An 11,114-nucleotide genomic window follows, 5' to 3' on the forward strand; every position below is an offset into this window, starting at 1 on the left:
TTCCATTTCTTCAAGATGCAGAAGGTGGGTAACAAATGCAAATCAATTATTCCTGAGAACTAACTCTGAGTCACTAATGTATTTGTAGGAAATCATGCAGCAAGGTCCAGGCAAAATCATTTATTCACAAAAAGTACAGGTAAAGCATTTACCAAACTAGGAAACAGCAGGAAAATATTCCTAAAGAAAGAAACTTGTAAACTATTTTTCACCATTATAGGGAAGTCAAAATTCCTGCCTGCCCCAGGTCTGTACGTCGTGGCCAAACCCCAAGCCTAAGAAAAGCCCACGCACAAGGGCCAGGCTGAGCTGGTCCCTCTCCCTGGTGGCTCACCTGTCCTGCCTGGTGGCTTCAATGCACTGATAAGAACAAAGTGTGGGCCATGCATGGGGTTAGCAAGGAACATTTACATATTTGTTTTTATAAAGCAATATTAAATACTCTAGAAACCCAAAAGGTTACGATCATTGCAATACAACCATAGCACAGGTCCAAAACCCATCTCTTGGTGAGAATGACTCGCCAACACACTGCTCTGAGCAGGGCACAGTTTTTACTGTTCTCTGACCATCCTTCTATCCTGGAAGGATCCAGGCTATGGCAGCAACCAGAAGAAACCATCACACAAAATTACTGAGGACAACCCCTGCAAGAGCAAACCTTCACAAGAAACCTTGGTCTCCTGCTTTCCAACTATCTCTATTCACCTTAAAAAATTGTCCCTTCACAACAAAACGCTGATGCACACTGACCAGGTTTCCTGGGCTTTGTTTAGAGGACACAAGGTAGAGGTTAAAGCTCAGTGTCCTGCAGGGTCATTCCACAAGGCTTGTTCATGGCCCCTCCCCAGAAATTTTGATGTTTTCACCACATAAATAAGCAGCCAGGTCCATGGAATAACCTGGCCCATTGGGCTTGATGAAAACCTCTGCAAATTCATCTGGGGATCATAAGAACGGGACAGGAACAGGCAGGAAATCTTAACCTGGACATGGGCACTGCAGCTGGAGTTCATTCCCATGTTATTTCCCATTCCCTGACCCCACACAGCCTGAGCACCCCCCATACTGGCAAGCCTTGCTTCTGCCCCCGTGCTTGTTAGCTGCCACGTGAGCATCACTTCTGCTGCACAGACCCTGCTCCAGGTAGCCCCCCAAACCTGCCAAGGCTTGTGTTTTTCAATGAAATCAAGGAACTGAGACCCAAGTGCCCCAGATGCGACACACCAGGACTCCCAGGAAAGGACTTCACTGCAAAACTTCCCTTTTTCCTTGACAATTTGTTGCTCTTACAACTACCAGACCGACTCGTTACAAGCCCAGGCAGACTGTTAAAATCCCACTCTGCCAGCTCACTAACCTCCCTCTTTTTCCTCTGTTTAATGCTCCTGCCAGCATTGATTTCATTCACTCCAACCATAATAGCCTTTTCCCTTCCCTTAGGCCAGGAGCACACCTCTGTCATGGAAAATTTCCCTCCGTCTTGTACCTTCAGCCTGATCTGCCTGCAGCCAGGCTGGCAGGTTGTTTTTTTCTCACCACTTAACATGCTTTTGAAACAAAGGCTCTTTAATCCCCCCAGCCCAGCCAGGCACCTCTCTCAATCCCCTCCTGGTAGCGCAGGCAGAGCATGAACCTCAGCAGGAGGTACGAGGCACCCCACGAGCTGGTGGGACCAGTTGGATGGAGGCTGGGTAGGACATCGAGTCTCCTGAGAAGGTGGGGATGGAGCAGGGCTGGGAGTGGGGAGAGCATCCCAGCCAGGGTGCAGAGGTGAAGCCACAAGATGATGATGGTGATCTGGGGGGAAAGAGAGCAGACATCCTCCCACCCAGAAGGGGGAAGGATGCTCACTTGCTAGCCTGGAGGGGGGTCTCCAAGACCCACAGCGCTGATGGAGAACCAGGGGTTGGCAGTCAAGCACACTGCCTCTGCTTGGCATCCTAAAGCCAGACAAGAAAACAGGAGAAAACAAGTCCAGAAGCAAGGCACCAACCTTCAAGTTCTCCAGGTACAGAGGGAGTGAACTGGCCACTGCCCAGCCCTTCTGCCCAAAATGGGTACATCTCATCACATGTCTGTGTTGGTGGAGCAGCTGGTTGTCTGGAAAGGAGCCAACTTGGCTAAGGTTGTGAAGACCTCATGTGCCTTTGAGACCACTCCACAAATGATCAATAGCTAAGATCTCATGCAATGACTTCAAAGCGCATGTGGTACAGTAAAAGGGTCTCCAGCCATGACAGGCCAGGGGTTCATCACATCATTTCCTCGTGAGAAGGCAGAAGAGATGATTCAGATTCAAATCAGACTGGACAAGTATGAATCACAGTGTTTGTCTCACATTCTTTCTAGCCAAAACCATCCCTGGTTGATGCTACTTGGGGCTGGGAGAATCAATCCAGACTTTTTTTATTTTGAGGATCCACAGAGATTCAGTTAATTCATTTCCACCTGTGGCTTCTGAAATTCTGTGGACACTGGGGTCCTTCAGCAGAGATGGGAATCTCCATATCACAGCAGTGTTTGATGCAGGTAGGCAGCTGGCACCAGCATCCAGGTCCTGGGTGGTTTCTGTCAGCTGAGTGCCTGGGGAGAGTGTTTGGGGTTCATCCATCACCTCTTGTTCTGCAGTAGCTGTTCTGGAGGACCACACCACATCGCTTCTGGTTCTGCAGTGGTACCCCAGCTGCATCCCGACTAGTCAAGATGTGAGCTTTGTTGAATTGCTTCTGTTTGGATGAGAAACAGTTGATGCCATTCAGCAGTATATTTGGGCCACCTCTATGACCTAGGAAGGTTTGTTCCTCCCAAAGCAGCACTTGGACTTCCTCAGCCTGTTCAGGCAGTGTGAGATATGGGGGCCATGACCTCTCTTCTGGGGCTTCAAGCCCCTCATACTTCTTTCTGTTGGCTTTTTGTCTGCATGCCTGCAGTTTCCAGGGATTTCCTGCAACTCACTTTCCCTGCTCACAGTCCTCACCCCAGGCACCATGATGCAGGTCACTAATTTGCCCATCTTCTGGCAGGAAACCCTGGTGGTCCATACAGGGGTGGACTTGAGAGAGGTTCAAAGCACCTGCACTCCTAGTCCTGCCTCTTTTCTATTCATGTTGCCAGTTCAAAGCCACATTGTGGCCAGGATCAGAAGGGTTGATACAATGCTTGAGAGGAACTGCACTTTTTGATAACGTAACAGGCTGAAGAAGTCTCAGGGTTCACCTAGAAGATTGATGATAAGGTCAACTCTCTCTAGTACTGCCAGCTTGAGTACAAAGGATGAGGGAGATGGATTTGGACTTGCAGCCTGGCTTGGATTCTGGTTACCCAACAGGATAGGTGCAAAACAGGACATTGACCTCCCTCACCAGCTGACGCCTGAGATAATGAGGTACCAGGGGAAAGGAGGGATTTCTATCCCAAGGGTGACCAAGAGGATGTTTTGTTCTTGCAGAAGAAATGTTGAATGAAATATTTCAGCAGAGCTTTGCGACGGGAGTCAGGCTGGGGGGGAGGTGGGGTCCCTTAGTGCTGTGGGAAGAATTCCCCTTCAGAATGGCAAGAAATCATCAGCTAGAAAACAGCAGTTGAAGGTCTCCAGGAGGTAACTGGGGCAGGCCAGATCTGGATTTCTGCAAGCACAGGAAAAATCAGGAGAGAAAACTGAACATCAGCTGCTCCCTTTCCCTTTCTCACTCAGTTTGCTGTGTTACCTGCTCTTCTTTGAAGGGTGCTCAGATGACTGAATATTACCCGTTTTCTTTACACCAAACTTGCAGTGCACAAGGTTTGCACAAAATTTCCTGCCTGGGCCACTTTCAGTAGGCATGGCACATCTTCAAAGACCTAAAAGATCAAAAATGGGCAGCTTGTCCCCCACCATACAGGGAGGGAAACTGGGACAGGAGGAAAACACATAGGAAACCTGGACCGAGCCTGGGAGTGGGTCAAAAAAGAAAAAAGTCAGGATCTGGTCATCATTTTTCCAGCCTAAAGAGTCTGGGAGAGGTTTGAAAGACCAATTTAGGAAACCAACTCCCATCCAAAACAATGTGAACTGGGCACTTGCATCCTGCCACAAAGTTTTTAAAGAAAAAACATCAACAGCAATAAAAAAGCAATCCCAAGAGGCACAAACATGTTCAGGCGGAGCAGAAGTGAGAAAAACTGTCTTGAGTCCCAGGTGAACAGCACACCGACACTGAGATATTTGAGATATGTTCTTAACTGCAGGGCTGAAGGGGTGAAGAGGAGCCCCTCGTGCAGCCAGCACTCACTGGAGAGTTCAGCAGCTTCCACCACAGAATTAGCTGGTTGCAAACAGGTCCTAATAGCTTTGCCTCGTAGAGCCACAAAATCCAGAGGCTGGTAGCTGCCAAGGGTTTGTTCTTCCACTGCTTAGTGCTCCCCCCCAGGGAAGATGGGGCCAGACACAGTCTCCAGAACTCAGTAAAATCACAGGGGATAAAAGATGAGCAAAGAAGGATGGAAAGTCTTTTCAACAGTCAAGTGTCTGTGCTGTAAGTCCCAAGTTGACCTCCTTTCCAGGGCTGCCAGCCCTTGTGTTTCCATCACAGGTTTCTCAGAGAAGGATTTATTCCCTTTTTTTTTTTTTTTTCCTTTACACCACAGCTGAGGAGTCCTGATTGCAGACTATAACATGAAAACCACGATCCTTCATGCACACACAAAGTGCAGAGAAAGATGCAGTACTGCCGATGGTGGGGAAAGCAGGCAGATGAGGAGAGATACCCCTTTTCTTTTTAAGCCAGTCTCAAGAATTTGGCTGACCTGAGTGACAAGCACAAAGTGCTTTGAGTCCCTCATCATCAGCTCCCAGGAACACATCCCAGTGCTGACCAGACCCCATGGAGGAGGACAATGGTCCTTGGCATCTGGAGGTATGTAGTCACTTCTCCACCAAAGCCGAGACTGACTGAGAACCTCCTCAGTGAGCAAATCACAGCACGTACCCTCCATCAGCAGGATCCATTGCCAACTGCCCTCACGGAGCCAGCCAAGAGCTGGGCTTGGGATAATCGTATCAAAATTCATCAGCCTAATTACTGCTTGTGTTCCCAAGTGGGTGGAGAGAGACTTCAGCAAGCAGAGTAAACATGCCACAATAGCCAGCGGTACCTCCGCACGGCCAGTGGCAGGACTTGCAAGGAGGCTCTGCCTCTTTCTTCGCTTTTTCCCCTACATACACTCCAATTACAAACTTGACCATTCCATGCTCAGCAAGTGCCTCGTTCTGCAGAGACCTAACGCTCCAGAGGGGCTTGCAGGTCTTATTCAAGCTCATGCTTTTGAAGAACCCCCAAATTCCCACACATTCTGGGGAAAACTAATGGCAGTGGTGGCTGCAGGCTAAGCCTGCCATGGGATGCTCTACACAGGATCCAGACTGGAGCCCTGCACACCACATATGCCATGGGGGCAGCAGCAGGGCAGCCCTGCACAACTTGATGTCCTTGGCCATCTTCAGAGCATCACCACACAAATGTTCCTGTAAAGAGGAGCTCGTGGTGGTTTCCCCACTCTTGTGGCTGCCTTCACTGGATGTCTCCACAGCAGATGTTGTGGTCGTCACAGCCATGGTGATTCCCATGAGCTTGATGGGAGCAGGCTATATCCCACCTCTTATCTGACCAAATGTCCTCCAAATCCTTCACAGAGCAACCAAAATCCTGAACAGAAAGCCAGGACATGCTGGAAAGTCCCTAAGCAAACAGCAAGGGTGAAACACACTACTTTCACCTTTCTGGTTGGGGTGGGGGAGATTTCAGATGGATTTAACAGCTCTCAGCAGCACTTTGCTGACTTGAACCAGAGTAGAATCAGACCGGTGGTGAGCACGTCCAACACTCTTCTTCCCAGGATAAGACCCAACCAGGACACAAAGTCATCATTTCCCTTATGTATATGGGGAGCTCCCCCACAGACCCTTTGAGAAGCAGGACAGAAAAGATTCTTGGGATGCAGGAAACCAACAGAGGGTAATTTCTCTGGTGGGACACCTTTGCTCAACTACATAGAAATGCATTACCGGCCTTGATAATGGGTTGATAGCTACTGACTATGGCTCAGCAGAGTTAGTCGGAGAAGAATGGTCAGAAACTCAAGTGGAAAGGTTGGATTTACACCCGGCACCTCTGGTGGTGTGGAGTGATCTACCTGTTCTCCCCATCCTACTGCAGTCTCCCCACATTGAAAATAGAGATATGTCCATCACCTGCCTCAGGGGTGTGTTGCAATGGTTAACTCATTAACCTGTCCATCCAAAATGGCACATGAAGCATGAAGAACATCCATGCCTGATATCAGCACCATTTATGGAATCACATCCAAACTCCTGGACCAGGACTCTGGAAAGTAATAGAAAAAACACAGCGAGGTACCACTGCCAGCCCACACCAACAGCAGCAGACCAGAGACCAGCGGTCACATCACCACTGGCCTGGGCTTCACGTGTCACTGATTGACTCAAGTTTTAATTATGCCCCAATATCTCCATGTCTCCCAAAACACAAAGCTTTCAGCCAGGCAGTTCCTGCCAGCTGAAATTTCATAAAGAGCAGCTAGTGACTAAGACAGGCCAACCTTCAAGTCAGATGCTAACAGCTTTGGACAAGTGTGGGATTTTTACACCCCTATCTGCAGGAAAATCTGATGTTTAGTGCCCTGACTGTGAGCAGGTCACTCTTAAACCCCTGAACATCCCAGGGAAAAAAAAAGAAAAAAAAAAAAGAAGAGAAAAAAAAAAGAAAAAAAAAGTGCCGGAGGGGAATTGTACTGGCTCTAATCCCTTCTGCCATTCTGCATATTCATGGAACATTGTCATAACACATCAGTGGGACAAAAGGTCTGTCGGCACCTCCTCCTCATTCCTTTGATAAACCACGAGACAAATGCTGAGTAAACACTTGGAATCCATTCACTGCACTATTCTCATCGGGATGAGAAAGGGCTCCTCTTTCTTGCAGGCCCAGAGCTGCTCAGCCTAATAAAGTACGGCCCACGGCCCGTGAAAAGAGAGGCCTATGGATGATGAAAACATGGATTATCTCATTTCACCCTCCTTGTATCAGACCCTGCTCACATTCTGAGTGCACTTGGTCTGACACGCAATTACACACACCAAAAAAAAATAATAATAAAATTAAAAAAGAAAAAAAAAAGGCAGGGGAAAGGGGTGTTTAGCGAATGGGGGGACTGTCCGTGAAATTTCACAGATGACCTTTCCCTAGTGGGAAAGTAATTTCTTTCTGCCCCAGCCATCGCCAGGAGTTTTCTCATCAATATCAGCATTCCCCTGAATATTGCAGCTGATGGGAGAAGAGACAGCACTTTTAAGACAAAGCTTTGCAGGTCACTTTAACGGCCCGATTCAAGCTGGTGCTGAGCCCCCAAGAAGTCAATGGGATGTTGCTGAGCACTCCATAAACGGCTCCTGGGCCCTTCCACTGCCTTGGCTCTCTGTTGCCTGCTCGGCAGCGGGGGTAGGCAAAACCCCCTTCTCCTCGCACTCACACGGCTGGAAATCAAGAGTCCTGAGGGCAGCCAAGTGCCTGGAGAAGGAGGAGTTACTTCTGCACCCACGGCAGGATGCAAGCACCTCCGTGGTTTGGGACCTCTGGGTGAAAAGCACGACGTGAGACAAACAGTTTGGGGAATGAGATCTCCTGTGCTGGAGGTCAACGAGCTCCAGTGTGGAAATAAAACCCTCCAGTCCCTTCAGAGGTTTGGAGCCCACCAGAGCACAGAGCAGGCTGGTGAGGCTGGGAGCAGCACAGCTCCTTCAACCTTTATTCACACCCCACAAACAGGCAAAGAGATCAGAGACACATTGTCGTATAACTAATAACCCCCAAAAATCAACATAAAGGGCCTCCTTACCGTTAGACGTTCAGTGACTTGGCCAAGGTTACACAGGACATCAAGCACCAAAGTCACCCCCGAGCGTTTTCCAATGCCTACAGCAGCCTCCTCCGTTGCCCAACTTTCTGGAGGCTGAGCTAAAAACGCCTGCAATGAAACAAAACAAAACAAAAAAACCCTTTAATAACCCAAAACAAAGCAAAAAACTGGCTCTTTTGAAAACAATAATCTGAAAGAAATATTTTCCATTTAAATATGAGCCTTTATTTGGAAGAATATGAAGAGTTTTCAAAGTGAAAATTAATTTCAGAGATAGCACACGGGGAATGAGCACACTCAAAGCAATTGTGCCCATAATAGAAAACAAGACAGAGTTATGAAATGCTGTCAAATGATTAAGAAACAATAAATAGACTGCTGATTAGCTAGGGTCTCTCCTCTTTTAAATAAATGGCTCATAAACCTGTCCACAAACTGAGGGATGAGCGTAGTGGTTGTAAACAGCGTATTCATCGCTTTTGTCCCCGCAAAATCCTTACGTTCACCCTTAAGTCTCAAACAAAAAAAATAATACGTGAGCAGTTGTTCCTTGGCCTGGCACGTTACTTGTGCTATTCAAATATTTGCGTTTTACAAGGTGTTTGTTACAAAACCTCCCCGAGGACTCTGCCGCAGCCTCCCAGCAGCTCCAGCCTCTCGCTGGGCTCCGAGCAGAGCCCGTGTGAGCCCCCAGCCAGGCTGGCCGTGCCGGCTGTTTGTTTTCCCCCAGCCAGGGACTCCTCTCCCCGAGCAACCAAGACGCAAAAGCAAGTGTGAAACTTGCAGGGCTTCCAAGCGGCTGTTTGTTTTGCTGCCCAAAAGCAATTTTCGGGCTAAACTGTATTTGCACGTGTAACGGCCACATTTTCCCTGCCCCAGGGACGGGTGACTGACGAGCAGGCTGTCACCTACAAACACCTACATCTGACCCACACAGCGACACAGCACAGGACTTAATTAAAATATTAGACTAATGCAGTGATTTCTTTCCTTAGATGATGTTTTTATTTCCCAGTTGCTGCATTATTAAAAAAAAATAAAACTGAAAAAAAATCATCAGTGTTGTTAAGCCCAGACCTTGAAATGATTTATGCGCATAACTCCTATTCGAGTCCAAATGATCTCAGCTGTCTTTGGGATACAAGCCTCAGAGAGCTCCTCACTCAATATTTCTTATGGATATAAGTCTCCATACAGTTTCTTTGCCTGCCCAGCAGCGGGTCCAGCCAGCAGGGCCTTGGAGCTCTGAATTCAACCCCATGGGCTAAACACTGATTTTGAGCACGTGAAGATGCAGAGCAATCTCCCTTCCCTCCTGCAGCCACCACCTGCAGCCAGTGGTACCAGACTGCCCTCTCCACCCGCCAGGACCCAGCTGGGGAACAGATCAGTTTTGAAAAGGAGCAGGAACAACCCTCAGCCTGCTCTGGGCAGCTTTCCAGGGACTCTGCTGTGCTTTGCCTGAGGTCCCACAGCTCCTGTGCCGTTCCCCAGTGTTGGGATGCAGGCAACTGCCCAACCCAGGGCTGCTCCAAGGATGCTTGGCGCTGTGCAGGGTAGGAGGCTTCATATGTCTCACTCCAGCCCGTTGCTCTCCAGGGATGAGTCTGACACCCTCAAGAGCTGTCAGGCCCTGGGGAAGGGTCAGAATTTGGCCCTGAAGACTGATGGAAGGTTTTTTCCATCAACTCCTGCAGAAGCAGCTTCGGTACCTGTTGCATCCTGTCAGCAGCGCTCAGGTTAGAGCATCCAGCCTTAAATCGACAACGTTCCTCTGAAAACCCGATAAGTAATTGGGGGATCTGCTAATAGGGCTTGTCAAAATCAATTGGGGTTAAACACCTTTAGCTACAATAACAGTCATCTGACCCCGGGCTCCAGAAACTGCCAGGCTCAGAGGAACCCCGGGGGGTTATTCCTGGCTTCCCATTGCTTTGAGACAGATAAAAGAGCAGACGATGCAGAGCTGGGTAATCCGTTCAGCCCGTCCCAGCCATGCACTGAAGTGACAGCTCCCAGAGTTTCTGCAGAGCTGGCTCCTCCTGGGAATTGTGTGCAGAGGGGCCAATTTGTTCAACAAAACCTGGGCAACCAGAGTTTTCTTAAATTCAATTGCCTGAAGGAGAAGGCAAATAGCATTTAAGCGGAGGAAAGTGCATTAAAACCACATCTTTGATACAATGGCAGATACACCCCACGCTGCCAACGTCTGAAATGATAATATTTTTTTTCTTAAATAAATAACTCAGCGGCAGGATCCCAGCCTCCCCCAGCACAGGGAGGCTTCACGCTGCAACAGCCGCATTTCCAGCCCTCCAGGCCAAACTGCTTCAACGCTTCCCCTCTTTCCTGGGCTCATTTCCGAGGGTGGGCAAGCTCAGGAGGGACTGACAGTGGTACCCACGCTGTGCTGAGGATCCACACATCCAGAGGGCACTTTTGGCTTATGCTTCCCACCATCTCCCAGTAGGGAAGGCACAGGAACATCAGTTAGCGTGGGCATCCTTCCCAGATTGGTACAAAGGGCTTTTCCTGCCCTTGGGAACTTACTGCCTTTAGACATCTGTCTTAACACAGAGGAAGGCAAAGAAGGTTGGTTCAGGAGAGAAGCAAATATTTAGGATTTGGGCACTTGCACAACCCAGTGGGCCTCTTGCTGTTTGTCCAGTTGCGGGATGCACCACCACCTCCTCCCTGGGAGCTTTTCATCTGTGCCTTCCTCCCTCCTCCATCTGAGCACTGTCTGTGACCGTGAGGACATCGGGGACCTCAGGAGAGGGTCTTCAGGTATCCCAGGAGAGGCTCCTCAAGGACCTGGGACCCTGAGCTAGACAGAAGTGATGCAGGGGAAAGGGACAGAGCTTTCCTGCTGCATCCCAGGCAGGATGCTCGGTGGCTGGCTGTCCCTTTGCAGAGCAGCAGCTAACTTCATCCTTAAGCACAACATGTCATCTTTGCATGAAGTCAAGCCTATAATGAGGGATTTCAAATCATTCCATCCAGTCTCAAAACTTCTGTGGAAGTATGAGACAGTCAAAGAAAGACATCCCTTGCCATGCCTCCACGAACTGCAGAGAAAGCTGCTTTCGGGCTTTCCTCCCTGGAGATTTCAGCTTCTTCTGCTTTTGTGAGGTCCTAACAAGGTTGTCTCTCCCACACAGGTCAGGCCTTTTAACTTCCCACCTTGGCCGGGGCCC

General features: G+C 49.0%; 1 protein-coding gene across 1 annotated transcript in view; it reads right to left on the reverse strand.

Annotated features, from left to right (window-relative positions):
- Nucleotides 1–9,638, reverse strand: part of FOXE3 (forkhead box E3) — a 42,273-nt gene extending 32,635 nt beyond the window's left edge. The window contains exons 1-2 of the mRNA XM_014938940.1: nucleotides 9,630–9,638; nucleotides 7,897–8,025 (exon numbers count right to left, since the gene is read on the reverse strand). Coding sequence (XP_014794426.1) covers nucleotides 7,897–8,025; nucleotides 9,630–9,638 — 138 coding nt within the window. The remainder of the gene's footprint in view (nucleotides 1–7,896; nucleotides 8,026–9,629) is intronic.
- Nucleotides 9,639–11,114: the final 1,476 nt, after the last annotated feature.

This window comes from Calidris pugnax, unplaced genomic scaffold, assembly GCF_001431845.1.
Source record: "Calidris pugnax isolate Ruff unplaced genomic scaffold, ASM143184v1 scaffold18, whole genome shotgun sequence".
Taxonomy (NCBI): Eukaryota; Metazoa; Chordata; class Aves; order Charadriiformes; family Scolopacidae; genus Calidris; species Calidris pugnax.